This window comes from Sinocyclocheilus rhinocerous, unplaced genomic scaffold, assembly GCF_001515625.1.
Source record: "Sinocyclocheilus rhinocerous isolate Xijiao unplaced genomic scaffold, SAMN03320098_v1.1 scaffold975, whole genome shotgun sequence".
NCBI lineage: Eukaryota > Metazoa > Chordata > Actinopteri > Cypriniformes > Cyprinidae > Sinocyclocheilus > Sinocyclocheilus rhinocerous.
Window position 1 is genome coordinate 1,306,369 of NW_015628726.1, and position 21,601 is coordinate 1,327,969.

Genomic DNA, 21,601 nt, shown 5'->3' on the forward strand with positions numbered 1-21,601 from the left:
TATTGCTAAAAATCATCCAGTATCCTTTTTATGTTTTAGAATAAATATATCAAAATATCCATTAAAAAAACTGTTTACAATAGTTCTCAGTTAAATATTTTAGAATAGAGTTGATCTCATTCATTTCCACTGGCCAAATAATATTTTGATTGTTTTAAACAATTCAAATTAAATTAAATTTATGAAGTTTTGCTGATAAGGTGAACATCTTTTAGCTATTTTAGTGGAAACCGATAAGCCTGTATTTATTGCAGTGTAAATACAATTGTCTGACTCGCGCGTCATTTAAAAAGTATTTTAAAAAGGAAATGTGCAAATCTTACCATTTTCTTCAAGTTGTATCCTTCAAATACAGTGGTATTTTTCATAATGTTGTGGAGATGCCTTCACACGCCATCATCACCTCTGTGCAGCTGCGGTTGTACAGTAAGCTATTATCATTGGACCTATTCAAACCGGACAATGGACCGTTTGACCGCCGAATTCATCAGTGTCTGCCATAATATCATATTATGGCAGATTGTATTATCGTACAAGTAAGTGCGCATCATTGATCATTGTTCTCACTAAAAATATTTTCTCATAACATGAGATCTGCAGTTTAGTTTAAAGATGAATTATTATGCACATAGCACTCCTCGCTGTCATTAAAACATAGCATGCCACAGGAAAAGAGAGTGGAATATTTAATGTAAATGTGTATATCGACATGAAAACAGAGTTTAAAATCATTGTTTACTTCATTACTTTTCTCTTTCCAGGAAAAAAAAGTCCGTACGCATGGGTCAGAGTTTGCGTGCATGTGCGCAAATTTTCCCGTCAAGTTTGTTTTTATAAATCCCACCTTTTGCGTAGGAAGTGGCGTACGCCTCTTTCAGGGCAGGTTTTGTGCATATGCAACGTTTATAAATGAAGCCCCAGATCTTTCATCCAGATCCAGATCCAAAATGTGATGATTTGCCATATTGTATGTCAACGACGTTTCAGTAATCAGTCCTATTGAATTATTGACTTGGTGTTGTTTTTGACATCCACAGCCACCAGAGAGCAGCACAAAGAAAAGTTATTTTTATTTTTATCAGTTTGAGCATGAGAATATTTCAGTTTGACCTGATTTGGGTTTATTAGTGTATATCAGAGCTCTTCTCCACAGCAGCAGATTCACAACCCCTGAGGCCACAGTGGGCATGTGTTGGTGTTTTGTCTCTGCATTGACATAATGGACTAAATCAGTTTTTATTGTTATTTTGTAGTTTGACTCTATTGTGACGGGGGTTGTGCTTTGTACAAGTGACTTGTTTTAATTATACGGACAATAGACAGCAGTTTAGGCTTCAATATTGCTATGGAGTCCAATTATGTTTTGTTTTTCATATGAATGCCCACTGTGTAGTGAGGATGATGCAAGCAGTTTAATGCTAATAAGATGAAGTGTCTAACCCCTGACCCTTCTAGAGGAGCCCATAAATGTTTATTTCTTTCTCTCCTCTGTGCTGTGAAACCCCTTGGTTTGTGAGTTTTAACGTTTTCCATTGGCCCAGTTAAAGGACATGGATGAGATTCATCTTAAGAATCAGTTTAGGATGAGTGTGACTGTTTTTGCTATTGTCTCCTACTTTTAAAAACCAAATTTTGTGTTTGTGTATGCATTCGCTAATTGTTAAGATATAGGATCTGTCTTTATTAGTGAATCTTTTTGAATTATGAATAAAATATCGATACTGAAATATTTAAATAATTTAAAAAATGTAAACTCTGTTGTATTGCATAGAAAATAATTTTGACCAGTATTTCAGTTAACACAATCGTTAAAACATGTAAATGTTTCAGTCAGTTTTATTTTAAATAACTTCTGTTAATTGAAATAAAGCTGAAATAACATAACATATAAATAATAGATGTATAGTTACATAGAAATATATATATATAAAAAAAAAACTAACAAAAGCACATAACAATCACTAAAACTTGTAAATTTGTACTAAAAATTAAGTTAATTTAAAATATTTATAAATACTGTAATAGTGTATGAATGATACCAAAATAACACTGGTTTTAATGCGTGCCTCAATTTGTAAAAAGCAAAATTTTTTGTACAGTATACTTGCTCCATAGGCTTTAATTGTAAGTGTATAATTGTCAATCTATTTGTTTGTGAAGACAGTTATATAATTTTTATGGGGATATTTGCCTGGACTATTCATTTAAAGGATTACATGCAATCAGTTTCAGATCTCTAGCTGGTTAGTGGTGGTCTGATTCATTCCTGTCAAGGGAAGAGGCGGTTCATGAGAAAATGAGGGAGAGAAATTAATCGTCTAGAGGACTGTTGATGCGAATTGATACCTCTGTGGCATGTAATAGGTGTCAGGTGGGACGTGGAGTGGGGGATGGTCCGGAAAGGCCTTCATACCAGAAATGGGGTTTAGTTGTGTTTAGAAAAGTGTGTGAAGAATTTCTTGAGTGTTAGGTTAGAAATGAATACATTATGAAGAATAGGTGAAAGTGACAGTGCTACAGTGCCAGTGAAAGGGCTTTTGGGATTGGGGAGGGGCTAATATACCCTCCTGCTGTGTGTAAACTGTGCCCAATAAGGGTCAGATGGTGCAATAGACTGCCAGCTGCTCCCTTCCTCCCTGCATTTCTCTTTGCCTAATGAGAGCGGAACAAAGAAGTGGCATCCTTTCCACCTTCTCCATCTCTCTGTGTGTGTCCCAGTGCTTGAGACTCACAGATAGCTTATTTTTCATCTCCAAAATGTGACCAAAATGGCAAGGCATTTTTTTGAGTTTGTCTGTTTCCTGTTATTGCCGCCCCATGTCTTCATCCAAGGTCTGTGTGTGTAGGCATTGGAGAGATGACTGGAAAAGGAAGCTGAGGGTGATTGATTGAGGTGCACACGCCCTCTGGTCTGTCCTTTTATGTTGTAGGCCATAAAATCACAAAACCAAATACATATTGGGCTGTATTGTTGATTGTATTGTAGCAATCTATATTGAAATCCCCCATCATGCTGTTGGGCTCACATTTCAAGCCTGTGATTTTTGGATGTCATATTTAAAACAACCACATGACTCTTAGCAAATCTGCACAAACAATGATCTAAGTATGTAAACACTCCGGAATCATAATGATGTCGCTGTGTGATCATTTACAGTAATGGTTAGTGCTCAGAAGGAGGCGTGGGTGATTTCCTTTTTGCAGTTTTCCAGCTTTTTATTGTGGAAGTGTGTAGGCAGGTGAGTTTGTGCAAATTTAATGCATGTGTGTCTGTGGGAGAGGGTTAATAAAGACCATCCAAGTCATTATGAACTCTTTGAGATAAGCTTGTTCAACCTTTGCAGCGAACACTTCTTTAGTGCTTTAGTATCCTAATTAACAGTTTCTAGAATACTAGGAAATGCAGTTTCCCAATTATTATTACTAATCATTACAGTTTAAAATAACTGTTTTAATATACTGTATTTTAAAATGTAATTTATTTCTGTGAATCAAAGCTGAATTTTCAGCATCATTACTCCAGTCTTCAGTGTCACATGATCCTTCAGAAATTATTTTAATATGCCAATTTGTCGATCAAGAAGCATTTCTTATCAATATCGAAAACAGTTGTGCTGCTACATCATTTTGTGGAAACATTGTTTTCAGGATTTTTTTGATGAATAGAAAGTAAAAAAAAACAGCTTTTTTTTTTTATGGAAATCTTTTATAGCATTATAAATGCCTTTTACGGTCACTTTCAATCCATGCTGAATAAAATATTTAGAAAAAGCTAATTTCTGATATTCTTTAGAATGATATGCAGTGCACAAGGTTTAATACGCTCTCCCATTTTATTGTTAGTTCTTTCAGTGTTTGGGAATAATATAGGCTAAGTTTCTGATTTATCAAATAGGCATCATTTACATGTGGTGGTGATGTGTGCATGTCTTTAAAGGGGTCATATGATGCGATTTCAAGTTTTCCTTTCTCTTTGGAGTGTTACAAGCTGATTGTACATAGATAAGATCCCTGAAGTTGCAAAGACTAAAGTCTCAAAACCAAAGAGATATTCTTTATCAAAGTTAAGACTCTGCCACGCCCCCCTAAAACGGCTCATTCTAACACGCCCCCACATATCTACCTCACTATGTGGGAATATTTGCATAATGCCGCCCAAATGTGCACGCAAAGAAAGAAGGCGTGGTTTCAGTAACCGCAGTTAGTGTTGAAGCAGCATGTCAGGGAGATGCTGTGTGTTTCTAGGAGAGGAGGTAATTCTGACTTTGCTATGACAATCTGGTGCTTCTGAATCAGCTACTGTTTTGTTATTAGTTTAAGTATTTGCTATTGACTGTTCAAATGCGGTGTTTTGCGCATTGTGTGTGTGTGTGTGCGCGTGTGTGTGAGTGAGAGAGACAGGGTCACTCACAGTGGAGTCAGCTGTCTTAACCGTGGCTTGTGTACTGCAAACACATACCAGCTTTATCACTGTGTCTGTCACGCGACTCTGTTCCCCTTTCCGGCTCTGTCTTTACATTTATTTTGAAAGATGAAGCTCACGATTATGGTAAGGGGCGTTACATTTCCGACGAGTGCTTGCGGTGTTCGGCCAATCACAATGCACTGGGTCAGCTGGCCAATCAGAGCAGACTGCGCTTGTCGGAAGGAGGGACTTTGTAGAAAACGAAGCGTTAGAGAGAGGCGGGGCATAGAGGACCTACAATAATGTACAGTATTTGAAAAATAATGTGTTTTTTGAACATTAAAGCATGTCAACATATTCTGTTACACCAAATACACAAAATAATGATCTTTAAAAAAGCATCTTTAAAAAAGCATCATATGACCCCTTTAAATACAAAGCATAGAATGAGTTGTTTTTGCATCTTAGTACCAATAAATGGTCTTTTTGTATTGGGAAGGAAGTTTTGAGCTTTGACAGTTACAGCATGTTTTGATGTTGCAATAAACTGTTTCAAAATATCAAGGAAAATTAGATTTGTCATGAGAAACCATACCATAGTCACACATATTGCCTAATTTTAAAGACCTACCATATAAATTCAGGTGATTTAGCTTGATCTAACCATCTATTTCTTGATCTAATTTTAATCTTAAGTGGAGCATGAACAAAAGCACTGCAGCTTTTAAACATTAATGCAAATCTGGCTGAGATGCATGATCGCCGTATGCATTGGGGTGTTAAATAAAAGCTGTCCCCTCTATGTGCATGTCTATGTGCTGGAACAAGGTACAAGACTGAGGACTGGCAAACAGATGCTCCAGTCCTACTTAATGAGTGAATAGATGGTTTACAAGCATTCCTTTATACTTACATGCACAAACACAGACATGCATGCAAATATATGCTCTGATGCGTCATTATCAATACACAATCAGTGTGAAAGTATATTGAAATGACTGGTGTGTTGATGCTCAGCCATGGACACACCCGTGTGCTTAGTGTTGTGGTGGTCACCATAGAGACGTCTGTGCCCTGCACAGGGTTTGAAGAGTGCAGCTCTGTAATTAAAAGCTGGATGTGGACCTTTTATTAAACACACTTGTGCTGCAGGGCTCCCGGTGCAGAGACGTATAAGCAGTGCACAACCCATGTAGAAAGTGCTGTTGATACTGCGACAGGAAGTTTGTTGTTCACACTATAGTGTTTGTTTGAGCATTATTGATAAAAAATGGTCAGTTATGTGCCTGTTAAAGTGATAGTTCATGCAAAAAGAAAAAAATTATTTTTAAATTTTTAAATTATTAAAATTAAATAATGTAATTATTAAATGGTCTCATATTGTTCCAAATTTGTATGACTTTCTTTGTGCAGAACACAAAAGTAAAACATTATTTTAAAACATTTTTGCCATTACAGTGAATAAACGGTTGAAGGTTTTAAGTTTCGAAAAGCAATATGATAAGTCTGTGAGAAAGAAACCGAACTAAAGTCCTTTTTCACTGATAAGCTTATCAATAACCCTTTTGTGAAGATCGCTGATAGGAGGCAGCACATTAAAATTGAAAATTGAATCGGTCTGAATTGGGAACTAATCAGTCAGACCAATTTTGTGAACCGAATCAAATGATGAATTGAAAAGAGTTCAAAAGACCAATTCATTCCTAAATTAGATATCATAATTATGATTGCTGGGATAGATATCAAGATTTTCAGTGAATAACAAATAAAATTGTTGGTTTATACCTGACATTAATGTCATAAAGCTGACATTTGAAAACTTGGAACATTTGGAAATATAGTGCAAGAGTCATATAGACTACTTTTATTATAGTTTAATTATGCTCTTTTGTCATTTTGGAGAATGATAGCCTCAGTTCCCATTACATTAAATTGAAAAGAGTGTCCAGAAAGACCAAAACAAAAACAAAAAGAAGTTCATGAGGGTGAATAAATATAATGAAAGAAGTTTCTTAGTTGAAAATGAAAATGTGTCATCATTTACTCATCCTCTTGTGGTTCCAAACCTGTATGAGTTTCTTTGTTCTGATGAATACAAAAAAGATATTGGCAATGTTGGTAACCAGTTGCTGGTAGCCATTGACTTCCATAGATTTTTTTCCCATACTATGGAAGTCAGTGGGGACCAGCAACTGTAACAGTTAAGAGCATTCTTCAAAAGATCTTCTTTTGTGTTTAACAGAAGAAAGAAGCTCATACAGGTTTGGAGCAACTTGGGTGAGTAAATAATTCTTGGGTGAACTGTCCCTTTAACTAGATAAGATCAATGTACCATGTTGACTTGAGAAATGAGACTTCTTGTTCTTTAGACTTTGTGAAACTTTAACGTTTCAACATTGCGCTGTCAACAGGAACTACTCTTTGGCTGAATCTGGAAGGGAAGTTTGAGTGCAGATACAAACATTATACAGCGGCCTTTGACGCACAGCATTTGGATAATAGCACCATCATCCACTTCCACTAAGGTGTTCTTCCTGAATGCATGATGAAATTACTGGTTGTAAATAACACTGCTATACCATATGCACATGCAAACATATCATAACGGGAAATACTAAAGTTATTGCAATAAAACACGTGTGCAGCAGCTCAATTATGTGCATTTAAATAGTGACCACAGTTGAAAAGGCTGTCTACAAACATATGGTCAACGAAGAGTGTGGATTTTGTCCTTGAAGGAGTGCCACACACTTCAGGCAGTGACATAATTTACCCTTGAGGCATTAGGATAGTATTTGAAACGTCCTCATATTGTTCTTCAAAATTAAATTGTCATGACAAGAACAACTCAGTTGTTGTGTATCACTAGTTGTTGGTGAGGATGACGTCTAGTGGTCAGCAGACGAACTGCAGCTTACAAACTGTAACCCACATGGCACAAATTCTCGTTCATTCTGTAATAAACTACAATATTGATATTATAATTCTTTAATGGTTTGATATAAATGCAGCATGTCATCTTTCAAAATAATGGCTTTGCTTGTGGCCTGAAAACCTGCGTATTTACTTTAAATCAATCAATTCTAAATCAGTTTTGAAGGTTATAAGATCATGAAAATGCTACGCACATTAACGTGTTAGAAAATAACACACAAATTTATGATCGCTCTGAAATATTGAATACATTCCTGTAGCCCCATCACGTTCAATATTTCTCTTCTTTTAATAGCTCTAATCTCAGAGTTTATCCTATATGGAAGCAGACCTGTGTGAATTCTTTAGGTGGGAGTGTTCATCATTATATTTATGTGTATTTGAGGCCACACTCTTTGATGTTTCTGTCTCAGGTGATGAAAGATTAAGCGGGCTGTTTGAGGAGCCGTTCTGGCAGGGGTGGGTGGGCTGTTAGGTAATAAACCATCAGGCGGAGTCAGAAGAGCTGTTTATAGAGCGCAGCGCTCCGTCAGAGATACAGAGCTGCAGTTTCATCTAGCTGTGGGAAGTTGTGCTTAATATCCTGAGATTTTTAATAACGCTCAAACGCAGAGATGACTACCATGTTCAGATACCCCGTGTTTCCACTCTTTCCAGGTGAGATTTGGGGGAGTTGAATGCATGCAATTAGTTGACAAATAACATGGAAATGCACTTTTAGGCAACGCAGTGCAGTTTTAGGTTAAATGTATATTAATGTATAAGGGAAAGTGTTGATGCAGTGATTGAAAACTGTTTTATTCACCTTTTAGATTTATTTCAATTCATTCAAATAGTCCTGCAAAATACATTTTTAAAATGTCTCTCAATTGATGTAGTTAAAAAGTATTTTATCTCTTTAGTTATTATATTTTTTATTATTAATTATTAGAATAGTTAAAGAAAACATACTTTGTTGACCTAAATGCACTTAATGTATGATGGTTTTTCCTTGTAATTTCACAGTGTTAGGATGTGTGTCACATGGACACTGTTATCAAGTGATGAGATCACGTTTATTCAGATATAGTTTATCAGCCTTTCAACTGATATGGAGCTGTGTGCTGAATGATACATGCTTGTTTACTATAAAACGAAAGTATCCGGCTGTAAACAAATAACCATGTGAGATAACAGTCACATGGGTTCATCATTCATCATCTTTTATTATTACAATAAATGATAAGATAAACCAGTGAGAGAGAGAGAGAGCTTTATTTATTCACTGATATGACAGTTTCAGTGAAACTAAAAGAATGGATTTCCCCTATATATCCTCTGTTATTATTTTGGAAATAATTGTTTAAAAAAAGAAAGAAAAAAAATCTTTGGTTTTACCTGGAGAGCAGTGATCATAATGTGATTATATGCACATATTATTTATTAGTCAGTTATTTTGTTTTGTGCTTTTGACACTATGATTTGGGCTTTTTATTTTATAATTTTATTTATATTTTATTATTTTATTTTTGACATTAAAATGCAAGTACTCTAGGAAATATGGGTTATGCTTTTTAAATGCTAGATTTGTCTTGTATAATGTTTACGTGGAGTGTGTTTAATTGTTGCATATGTTGCTATGTCAGTAAACACTGAAGCGTTGATCCGTATGTTGTTATGATACAGCGTAGCATGTTCTTGTCCTGACTGTGGTCTGTGTACATAGTATTTATACTTGTATTGAGCTTATAAATGGGCATTTTAAAAGACCACATTAAAAGAAAGTTAATGTGTTTTTTTGCCCCATTCATCAGATCGGTTACTGTGGTTTTTATAAAAGGAAAAATGAAAAACATATTTTCATTTAATTGCTAAGATAAATGCAGAACTTTTATTTATGTTGATGTTAAAATAGGTGTGTTTATGTCTTTTTCTCAGGTCTGGACCAGACTGACATACCAGAGGGACTGTCCCGTGCACGGAGCATTATGGCAGAGCCAGACTATATGGACGGTGATAGCGATGAAATCGTTAAGCCCAAGAAACTCCTCAACCCAGTGAAGTCCTCCAGAAATCACCAGGACTTACACCGAGAGCTCCTCATGAACCAGAAAAGGTGATGCACATACAGCCTACATTAGATCAGTCCTCTCAGTCCTCTTTCACTGTCTTTCCTCTCAGAATTCACTTTCTTTTTTGGCAATTCTGTGCGGACGTGCCATTTCTCAATTTTTTTTAATTTAGGACGTTAAAGCTGAAACAGCCATCAATGCCATCCTTTTTCATATAAACATATGTAAAAATTTGCCGGTTGTTATAGAAATAATCCCTGACAAGGTGATCTGGACCCTTAAATTAAGTTTATTAGGGTTTATTTTTATTATAATTGACTGTACATTATCCCACGTGGCATGAAACTAGCATAGCTATATAGGAAATGCAGTCATTATATTAAAATATTTGACCACATTTGACCAATTAGAATAAAGTATTCTGTGATAAATGCCTGTATGACTTGTTATGCGTCATATAAAGATCAATTTCTGTCAGTCCACTGTTTCACAGATGAGTTCTTAAAAAAAAAAAAAATCGAGTCATTCTGAAAGCTGATTCTACCCAGAGGACTTTCTGGACAAGATGAATGATTTCCCCCCCGTCAGATCTGTCTGTGTTTGTGTGCTGTATCTTGGCAGACAGGAACCGGGAAAAAATGCACTGGAAACAATAAGTTTGAGTCACTCGTTTTAGTCCTCTCATTCTCATTGGTGATGAATTGCGACAGCAAAGGTATACACATGCTCCCTATTACATAAAGCAGTTTTTTCTTTTTCAGTTGGAAGTTATTAGGAAGATCCCTTGAGGTTCTTGCAGCTTTGATGTGAATAAGAACGGTTAAGTCACAGCACAAGTCATTTATGTTGCAAGAAACTTATAACACACGCATTCTACCAGCATGATTACATAAACTCCTGTTCTCTGATTCTCACCTCCCACATTAGTTGAGCATGAAGAGAAGAGTTTGTAGAATTCCTACAGATATCAGAATCCTCTGTTGGGGATTTATTCCAGTAATTCCCAATTAGGTGTACTGTTCCCAATTATGTGTATACTTAAGCAGGTTCCAGGCAGAAAAGATTTGAGTCTATGTTACCTTATCTTGATACAGATTTGTAAAAATGACTGTGTGGCTTGTGGGTGATATTTTGCACTTGTTGAGCTTGTATGGTTTAAAATACACAACACAGAGACTGCAAATGAAATTACTTTTGATAAACATCCTATCTGGTTTCATTTACAAATAGATTTGGTGTAAGTAAAAATTGCCATGACTATATTATTATTGATAATTAGTATTTTTATATATATTTTTAATATATTTAATAATGTTTATTTTAAATGTATATGTGTGGAAATCATGAAGAGCCTCAAGAAAGAGGAGCTATAATTTCAATTTTCACACTTTTTGTATTTTTCCTTAAGATGTTAGTGAGTCTTACTTGATAGAGAGTGGGGAATTGAGTGTGTGTGCATGTTTTGGTTTAGGAAAAGGGAACCGTTCTGTAATCTAAATGGGATTAGTTCCAGATGTGGTGCTCAGAGGGATGCTGAAAGATGTAGAGTTACATAAGAAGGATTACAGCATCCTTTTAGACTTTCTTCCCACCCTTTCTCTGTTCTCTTTCTCTGACGCCCACCTTCTGTCTGCCTCCCGCCCTGCTGTACACAAACACTCGAAGTGTCTCTGTACACTCAGAATGTTATGAAATCCCATCTACAGCCAGGACAGAAGGTGAAGAACACAGAGTGATGGAGAGATAGAGGTCAGGCTATTTATAGTCTGTTGCATCATATATTAGATAATGTATTGAGTTGGGGGGCCGGGGTGGGCTTTTATGTAATCGAGGCCAACCTCTTCTTTGCTTTCTGTTTATTTCTGTCACTGTTCATCTGTATCCTTTTCTTTTTTCTGTCATTTTGCCTAGCTGTCTTTGATGAGTAACCACACATAATGATAAAGTGACTGTTTCTAGCAGTTACCAAGGGACCAGTGTGTTCCTGTTATATAATCAGTGACGCCACACACTGGCATTCTTGAAGATGTTTGTACTTCAGAAATTCACAGAACAGAAGTATTTTTAAGCTTTTCATCCCAGTTACAGTTACATGATACAGCTACACCATCAGTCTTAAAGGGATAGTTCACCTAAAAAATTACATTTTTGTAATCATTTACTCACCCTCATGTCATTTCAAGTCTGTATGACCGACTTTCTTCCAAATATTATTCAAAACAACACTGGACCCTGATGACTTTCAGCGTATGGACAAAAATCTAGCGTAGCGTTAGTTCTGGCAGGTTACGTTAGTCAAGCTCGCATCAGCTGACTCTCAGCTGATCACCATCAACCTATGGGAATACGACACCTATCTAAGCATTCATATATAAGGTCCCTCAGTATTATCAGCAGTTTTCGCATTGCTCAATAGCTAATTACCCTCCTCCATCCCCAGCTCCTCCTCTGTCAGTCAGGATTCAGCCTTCTGACTCTCCTGTGAATCAGACTAATTCTAAAATGTGTACATAACATTATTGAACTTTAACGATATATCTGCAATACATTTATGTTGGTTCTGTTCTGTTTACCCTGGGGTAAACAGAACAGAACTCTTTTAGCCTTTTAGCAAGATAGTTTGTTTTTCTATAGACACTTCACTCGAGAAATTTCACTTGTTTACTCAGACCCGTCCATTGTTCCTGTTATACCTGAACGACAAAGAAAAAACAGCCATAAAGCCACACCTATGGACAAAAGCACATCCTTATCTTAATATTGGCTCGAATAAAGACAATAACTTTCAGAAAACTCACTTGTCACAAGATGCCAATGAAGTATTTACTTTGGAAAGGCTGCATTTACACATTGTTAGAGCCTGCCTCGTAATGGGGTTATTTTTTATTTACTTATTTTTTAAATATTTTAGTTTAGACTAGAATAGTTTAGACTCAGAGTAGAGAATAGTCAAATAACAAAATGACAAAAGCAGAGTTTTAAGACAAGTTGGATTGTAGTTCTATTTTTGGGATGGAAACAACATATATGAGCTTCTGCTTGGCAACACAGATTGCTAATGGATTTAATCATTAATAAGAAATGTGCCCTGAATCATAAACCAATCATTGTTTCCTCTTATCATGTTTGTGGAATATATCTGATCTGTAATTGGTCTCAAAGTTACCTGCACAACAGACACATTCCACTCATGTGATTAATGCCTGATGTGCTGCTGTTGTCCTTACTTCTGAGAAGAGAGAATAGTTGGAGGGAGAAAGTAAAATACTGTTCAGAAACTAAATCAGTGACATGACACACAAATGGAGAACAGACAGAAGTGTGTTATTTTTTTTTTTACACTCACCTGGCAGAGATTCTCATAATTCCATTTTTTGAGCCATATAGTTATATAACTGCTGTCCAAATAGCCAAAACATTTCATCTCCCATTTTCTCATCTTTCATTTTCATCCTCTCATTTTTTTTCTTCATAGTCTAGACAAGTCTACAAGTTTTGGAAGGATGGACAAAACTGTTGACATGTCTCTGGTGTGCCAGGCAGAGAGCTGGAATAAGTTGCTGTCAGTGTTTTAGTATTACTTATGTAATATTTTATTAATATTTAGAATTAACTTTCTTTTTTAAAGGAGACATATTATGCCCCTTTTTACAATATGCAATATAAGTCTCAGGTGTCCCCAGAATGTGTCTGTGAAGTTTCAGCTCAAAATACTCCACAGATCATTTATTATAACATTTTGAAAATGCCTATTTTGAGTGGAAGTAGAAACACGCTGTTTTTCATGCATGTCTCTTTAAATGCAAATGAGCTGCTGTTCCCCGCCCCCTTTTCCAGAATAGAGCTGCGTCATTACAGCTCGTACCTGCTAAAAAACATCTGTTTTGGTTCTGATTATAATGTTTATCGGGCTAAAATCATGCGTTTTAAACCATTTGAGTTAAAACTTCTGATATACGGTTTTCTGAGAGCACACATCCGAAGCACACGGACAGAAAGCGGCTGTCACAGCATGTGAGTACTAAACTAAGTTCTCATTCACACACAAGTTTACAATATACAGTAAATAAATCAATAAATCCACTGCTCTCTTGTCTCCTCTGAGGCTGGGACTCTAAACAGTGTTCTGTGCTTGTCAGTACAGCCAAAGACAGAACAGTTAGCATGCTTTGCTCAAACTTTTGCCATGGCATTAGAACTGGTACCGTTGTCGCTTGTGAAATCAAAATGACGGTGCCATGGGTGGAAACGTGCAGATTAAGGGGTGGTAATATTATAATGAGATCCCTTTGCAACGTCACTAGGGGAGCGAAATCAGACGCGCTCGTTTTTTCCAGACACTTGCAGAAAAATGCTTACCAAAACAAAGTTACTGGGTTAATCTTTTTCACATTTCCTTGGTTGGTAGATGCACCGGAGACCTGATTATAGTACTTAAAACCTGGAAAATCAGATTTTCATGATATGTCACCTTTAAAGATCTAACATTTATATTTTATTTTATGTTGGCTTTATTTCAATTACAAAAAAATATTTTTTAATAGTTTTAGTTAACAACACTGGTTGTTGTTGTAATAGATAGATAGATGGATGGATTTTTATCATTGTTTAATTGAATTGAACAGTTGACCGTTCTAAATATGTGTTTCTCTGAAATTCATTACATATGAAATAGAAGTGTTTCATAAACAACTGGTTTCTGGCTTGTTAGTTTGGAGAAACATGGGATTGAGAATTACGCAACAAAGATGTCACAGAAAAGTACTGTAATTTAAAGAGTTAATCTCCATACGCTCTAAATGTAAACCAGCCTTTGGTCATCATAAACCAATTCCAATCCCTTAAACCCATCCAGGAATCCATCCATACTGGATTACAGTATGTGGGACAGTCAGGATTTTCACAGCGACATCTTCACAGTCATATTTTGTAACTCTATGGATTATTATCCCTAAACTGTTCTGGAGTCATCTCATCTTTTGCTCTCATTAAATCAGACCTCTGATCGAAATGGAAGCTGTTATGGTTTTAAACTAACCCCAAATCCTAAATGTTAAATTTCAAAGTGCCGCTTTTGTGCTCAAATTATGAAACTATTTGATGAGAGGTGTGCTGATACTTTTCTAAGCAATTTTTTTTTTCTGGTGACTGATGATAAAATGAACAAAAAGTCCCATAGACTTGCTTTGAAGGAGATACCTGAGCCACATCTTACGGTGCATCTGAAATCGCGTACTGTCCGAGGTACTACATTTGAATTTGAACTTACTTTGCAACCATTAAAAAAGTATGTTCTCTATAGTATGAATGTGGGTAGTATGAATGTAATTTGAACATACTATATCCGCCATGTCATGTGACCTACCAGTGTCAGTTGCGTTGCTTCACTGCCATTCATATATCCTCTCCCATGGCCTCATGGGATAGTAAAGTGTCCATCGAATACACACTTCAGAATCTCGCCGGGAGTAGTAGGTCATCCGGGTACTTCTTGCCTACTGTTTTTGGAATACTATGAATTCAGACATAATACATCATACTGTCGAGTTTTGCAGGGCCAGTAACCACACAGTTTTTCATAAACTGTAAAATTCTGGATACTTATTGTCAAGTGTCTCATCGTCTCGTTGTTTTTCTTATCACAGGGGCCTTGCGCCGCAGAATAAACCAGAACTCCAGAAAGTGATGGAAAATAGGAAGAGAGAGCAGGTGCTGAAGGCTCAGAAAGAGGAGCAGGAGGCGCACAAGAAAAGGTCAGACCTTGAGATCGAGCTCATGAAGAGACGAGAGACCCTCGAACAGGTATGTTTCCTCACACACAAAGACATAGACGTATAATGGGCATATCCAGAAATTATTGACTGAAATAGTCTTCTTGTTTAGCTGGAATTGGAGCAACATAAGAACGAAGAGGAGCAAGAAAACACCCCAGAGTTTGTCAAAATGAAAAGCAATCTGAGAAGAACCAAACAGGAAGTGGACGGGCAGGAGCGTGCCACCTAGAAACAGTTTCCATGGCGCATTTGTTGACATGGCAACTGAACTGTGGTTTGTGGGGATTTCCTGGTGTTCCTCCCCCATGTGTCCCTGTGAAACAAGTGACTGTAGATGAACGGTTCCTGTTGCCTGCTCGCAGACACAACCAGTATTCGCGCTGCATCTTTTCCTGAACAACGATCGCAAATAAAGAGGATTGACACGCATACACACAAACTATTGCACATGGGCGCAGCCTCTTTGCTACTGGTTGACCGGCTTCAAAGAACATGCATGGCGGAACAAACAGAGACCACATTATTACTTTGTTGGGTTTCTTTTTTTTTTTTTGGAGGGGGAGGCACATATTATTTTACTATTTTACTTTAAAAACCTGAAATGGGACACTGGATGGACTCTTTTAAGCCAAAACAATCCTCTTTTATTTATGTTCAGTGTAAGCTTTTGTTTGAAAGGGCTTCTCCGAGATATTTTTCTCTTGGTTGATGATTGAAAAAGAAAAAGAAAGGAAATATAAAGTTCCAACAATGCAAGTTGTGATACATCATGCTTGCTTTTTATGAATTGTAATGTTTGTGCGCTCCGTCTGCTAAATTACATAAGCAATACTAGTTCTAGTTTTGTGAGTTTTCTTTGCAAATATTTTTGTTATAACTTTTTTAATGAATACATTACTAATAAGTGAATACACTTTAGTTCAATGTGATATTAAACACAAGTGCATCTGTTTTCTTTCACTTGAATGGTATTTGTTCATAAGTTGAAAAAGAACAGGAAATGTTTATTAACGAAGAACATTTTGTGTAGATTTGAGCCAATAAATAACCACTTTTTGTGTTCCCTTAAAACCTTCTTTTAATAAATATTATTTTATCATGTTGAATTCTTTGTTAATTTGATGTCTGTGCATCTCTGTGTGACCAAGACGTGCAAATGACCTAATAGAGAAAGGTAATCCTTTTAAAGGAATAGTTTACCCAAAAATGAAAATTTGGTTAAAATTTACTCACCATCAGGACACCCAAGATATAGTTGAGTTTGTTACTTCATTGAACAGATGTGGAGAAATTTAGCATTACCTCACCACCTACCAATGGATCCTCTGCAGTGAATGGGTGCTGCCAGAATGAAAGTTCAAACAGCTGATAAAAACATAGCAATAATCCACAACATGACTCCAGTCCTTCAATTAACATATTGTAAAGTGAAAAGCTGTGTTTGTATGAAACGAATCCATCATTAAGGTGCTTTAACTTTAAACCATTGCTTCTGGTCAAAATAAGAGTCCATAATTCATAATAATGCATCCTCCAGTAACAAAATTCCATCCCCTGTTGTCCTCTCTGACCAAAATCCACCAACATATTGTTTTGGACTGTGTTGCTTGTAAATGGTGCTTGATCTGTGCATATTTCTCTCCTGATTCACACAAGATGACTTTTTCACTGGAGAAAGCAATATTATGGTTAGAGGACTCATATCTTAGCCGGAAGCAATGGATTTAAGTTCAGAATGTCTTGATGGATAATTTGTTTATTACAAACACACAGCTTTTCGCTTCACAAGACGTTAGGACTGTTTGAACTCTCATTCTGATGTCACCCGTTCACTGCAGAAGATCCAATCATGAGCAAGTGTGATTTTTATGTATCTCTGATTGAATGAAACTGAGTGAATGGAACAACAGCCTTGAAATCCTGCAACCTTTAAGAAGAAAAGTAGGTGTAAGTGAGTCATCTGGAATTTGCACAACAGGGTCTGCATCTCCCACGCCATAAAACGAGACTGTCCAAGGGACAAACATGAGTCTACTCTAAAAGATTCACAGTTAACTGCTTGAGACTTCAAAAGCATTCTGATGTTTTGCTTCATTTTGTATCGGACAATCGCAGAGGACGTTAGTAAAATGCAGAGCTGCAATGTTTGAAGACTGACCTCTTAGTTCCTCATAAAATGGTATCCAAAGCAATATAAGCAACACAAATGAAAATAGAGCAAATCTTAATTCCAGGAGTTCTTATGTAACCGTGCTGTGTTAAACAGCTGGCAGCAGAAGTAGGTCTAAGTGAACTGTGTCACAGACACTAAATGAAAGCCTTTAGATGTACTTATCACAGCTGAAATAACATAATCTGAAATCAGTGCTCTATTTTCAAAAGGTCTCTCTGAATATTACACCGTTTATGGCATTGTGTTTTAAAGGGACTTTCCAGCAGTCTGTCACACTTTAGTTTAGGGACCAATTCTTACTATTAACTAACTATTTACTATGACTTTTGCCTCAGTAAAGTCCTAATTTGCTGCTTATTAATAGTTAGTAATGTAGTTGTTAAGTTTATGTATGGGATAGGATACACTGAAAAAAAAAAAACTGGTGTAGGATTTACTTTGAAACTAAAATTGCTAGTAATTGTCACAAATTAAAAATAAATAAATAAATAAAAAAGGCAAGCAACACATTAAATTAAACGTAAAATGTTGAAGTAGAAAAACTGAAATATATTGTCCTGTAAAACAGGCTTTAATATATAAGTAGGTCCCTTATATATAATTATAGTTTTTCTCCACATAATTATTTTATTTGGAAAAATAAAAATATTAGGTATAAAAATGAATCTCTTTTTTCAGAATTGGTTAGACAAAAATGTACTTTTATTTAGTCAGTCAACTTTTAGATGACCGTGGTGTCCTTTTTACTTATGAACATTTCATGCAAGAATTTTCTTTTCCAATACCCCAAGAGAATATGCCATTGTTTTTGGTGCAATTTTTGGTTGTATCAAACCGTTCGGCAGTATGTAGGGGACTGTCTCCAAATTTGCGCTTGGCAGCTCAGAAAACGAGTCGCATTCAAGTTTTTAGGCCGTTTTTTTTTGGTCTCGTTGAATATGCATACTAACTTTATAATAGTTTATTTGTAATACATTCCGGAATCGGCCTCCGTCATACAAATACAAATATGACGCTGGACCCTCTGTAAAATGATTTTATGAAACACCACACATCCCTGTCAACAGAAGTGACTGTGATTAGTCTACTTTTGGAAGCGATGAAAAAAGTAACACGTACCATGTGAGGCCTCTGTTGAGGCGGGCGGCAGCAGGTTGAGGAGGCTAGAAGGGATACAGCTGCGGCTACTAGGCATTTACGCGGAAATAACAATACAGCGGCAATAAATAGAATTTAAATATTGTAAAATAGAAAATATATCGTTTAGTCCAGTTGTTTCTGACCAACTATTGACAACTGTCGGGCCACTAAACTCGTTTAGTAATTGGTTTCATGCAGACTGCCATTCTACCCACTTCTATTTCTAATTATATGCCCAAAAACGTTATTTATGCTTTAATAACAAATCCATGTTGTAAAAAAAAAAAAAAAAAAAAAGGAAAAGTGCTTTAAAAGAGGGGAAAGTAATTGTTTTATTATTTAGTGCATGTGTTTTTGTTGCTGCTATAGTGACTGCTGCCCTTTTGACCTTTTGTAAGGCTTTTTACTGCTTATTTAATGCATTTCACCCAATACTCTGCAGTTCAAATGTTTTGGGTTGGTAAGATTTTGTAATGTTTTTGAACGTTTCTTATACACACCAGTGCTGAATTTAATTGATCAAAAATACAGTAAAACAGTAATGCTATAAAATATAAAAAAAACAAAAAAAAAAACACGAATGTGAGTTTAAAATAAACTTTAGAAACCGAAAGTTTCACACCGGCAAAATTCGGGGCAGCCCTGTCACGCTTCAGACATGGCGACGCAGATGGCGGTAAATTCAGGTATTAACGTATATATTCTATATTATAAACATACTTCATATTTTTACAGTATAGAGTACTGACTAATGCACTAGCCATTTAAACTAATGTAATTCAATAGAATAGTGCAAATACTTGTTCAGTTCTCCACGTTACCTTCATTAGTAAATATGCTTAAAGTGTGTAGCTACATGCGTCATACTACATTCATTATTATCTATCCACAATATTACTATTATTAAAATTATTATTATAGGAAATGTTACGGTAAGACCATAATCTCTGTGTGACCAGACAAAGCAGTTTATTTGAAACCTTTAATGTCTCTTAAAACTAACGTATGAAGACGGTCTTTACTTGTAAGTAAGGTTAATAAATGGTCTCATTTAAGTCTAAAAATGAGTAAGAATTAGGATTGAGGTGGTTTTATTAAAAATACTAGTCTCTTTGCGGTATGGCATATGTGTTGTTATATTCATTTTCACTCTCAGTCATCAGTGGACTTTTCCATTGTAATTAATGGTTGCCAGTGAATGTTGATATCCATGCTTCATATGTGTCTTTTGACAGCCTCCTATGTTAATGATCATACAATAATAATCAATCTTTACTTTTAAGTCAAATCAACTCATCAAAGTTGCACTAAATAATTTTTTTTGACCAGTTGTTTACTATAAATTGAACAGGAATTACCAATTCAGCTAATACACTGTTTTCTTTAAAACGGCCCACCACACCACTTTCCCAATTGATAATGTTTATACAGAATGAATTGATTTTGTAAATTCTATGTGACATACTGTGAATCTGTTTGCAGGAGCCAGTCTGTGGGGCCCACTGAAGGAGCTCTGGGAAGCCGTGGAGGGGGCCATATGGAGACGACAGCCAGAGAGTGTTCATCTTTTAGATCTGCAGTTGAAGAAACACAAACCCTCCTTTCTCACCCTCTTCAAAAACCCAGTGGGTTTTACTTTCTATAGATTCAAAACATTGCATGTGGAAAATTGTAATTGTACTGTAATTAAGTTTGGTGAATTACTTGTAAAATGCTTCAGAGCTTCAAAATGCATTCTTTGTTGTAAAATACAGTATATAATTTTTTTTTTGCAAAACAGATGAAGAGTGCAGAACAGAGAGAGAAGGTTCGGAAAGCCAGCACAGAAGGCATTGCTATTCAGGGCCAGCAGGGAGTGCGACTACTTCCTGAGCAGCTTATCTCAGAAGCCTTCATCCTTAGTGACCTTTTTGACCTGGGAGAACTAGCTGCCCTTGAACTGCTGTTGGCAGGTACACACACTGAACATACACATTCAGTACTGATGGAATGCACATTGCTCATATTGTATCATTGCAGTGAAATTGCTATGCAATAATGTGATCTTCATGTGTATTTTTAGGAGAGCACCAGCAGCCTCATTTCCCCGGCCTGACTCGAGGTCTGGTAGCTGTGCTCCTTTACTGGGATGGCAAACGCTGTGTGGCCAACTCCCTTCGCTCGCTCATCCAGTCCAGACACGGGAAGACTTTCACACTTGACTTGAGGTTTGTTGCTTTTCCTTCATGCAACAAGATCTAGCTCATTCTCCCATGCTTCTCCCATACTTCCTTTTCAGGAAACATTTTATCCAAGAGGTTGACAAGTTATTGATTGCACACTTCAACAACTTTCAGGATATTGGAAATTTGGGATTTTTTAACTGCAAGCTATTTTGCAGACCACATGAAATCGAAATCCTCTGTAGTCCCATTTAGCCACTTGTTAGCAACCATCTTTTTCAAGACATGTAAAAGGTTCAAATGTCATAGAATAACACGTGAAAATATCTTGAGCTTGTGTTAACCACAGACCTTCTTTCAGGCATTTAACCAAAAGCCATTTAAAAAAACCCATTGACTGCAGCGTGGTGGAACTTGTTTCTGGGTTTTAGGACTCATTTCTGTACTGTATACACATGTGAACTTAAAAAAAGGACAAGTCCTGTGATATGTCTTTTACCAACATGCTCTTTCAATAGATTTTAAGTCAAAAGAGGAAAGAAGTTTGAATTTGTCTAACCATTTCATATACTTAATGCCAATTCTGTCAGGTAGCTTGTAGCACTGCACAGTAGTGTTGTCAAAAGACCCGGTATTTCGGTACCAAGTCGGTACTAAAAAAATGAAAACGTTACGGTACCAGGTTTTTTTAAGTACCGGTGGTACCGAGTACCCGGTCAACCCGGTTCTTGATGCGCTATCCGAAAGCTATCCTCTTCCAGTGTTGCCAAGTCCGCGGTTTTCCCGCGGGTTGTTTTTCATGTTCGCGGGTTGAAAAACGACCCCTGCACAGTGTTCATTACAAAAAGCAAAAACAGCAACAACAACAAAAAACAACTACATTCATTTGTGTTTTTTATCTTACGTTTAGGGATATGCCGGTATCAAATTTTCATGTTGCGATTAATTGCTAATGCTTTTAT

General features: G+C 36.3%; 2 protein-coding genes across 3 annotated transcripts in view; both read left to right on the plus strand.

The window, feature by feature from the left end:
- Positions 1 to 16,253, plus strand: part of LOC107738407 (uncharacterized) — a 43,089-nt gene extending 26,836 nt beyond the window's left edge. Inside the window, exons 3-5 of the mRNA XM_016550174.1 lie at positions 9,257 to 9,434; positions 15,036 to 15,192; positions 15,274 to 16,253. Coding sequence (XP_016405660.1) covers positions 9,257 to 9,434; positions 15,036 to 15,192; positions 15,274 to 15,393 — 455 coding nt within the window. The 3' untranslated portion in view covers positions 15,394 to 16,253. The remainder of the gene's footprint in view (positions 1 to 9,256; positions 9,435 to 15,035; positions 15,193 to 15,273) is intronic.
- Positions 16,254 to 19,015: 2,762 nt separating this feature from the next.
- The window catches only part of LOC107738408 (nuclear pore complex protein Nup205), a 19,358-nt gene continuing 16,772 nt past the window's right edge, over positions 19,016 to 21,601 (plus strand). For both annotated transcript variants that reach the window (XM_016550175.1, XM_016550176.1), the window contains exons 1-4: positions 19,016 to 19,163; positions 19,960 to 20,102; positions 20,258 to 20,429; positions 20,540 to 20,684. In XM_016550175.1, the coding sequence (XP_016405661.1) occupies positions 19,136 to 19,163; positions 19,960 to 20,102; positions 20,258 to 20,429; positions 20,540 to 20,684 (488 nt within the window). In that variant the 5' untranslated portion in view covers positions 19,016 to 19,135. The remainder of the gene's footprint in view (positions 19,164 to 19,959; positions 20,103 to 20,257; positions 20,430 to 20,539; positions 20,685 to 21,601) is intronic.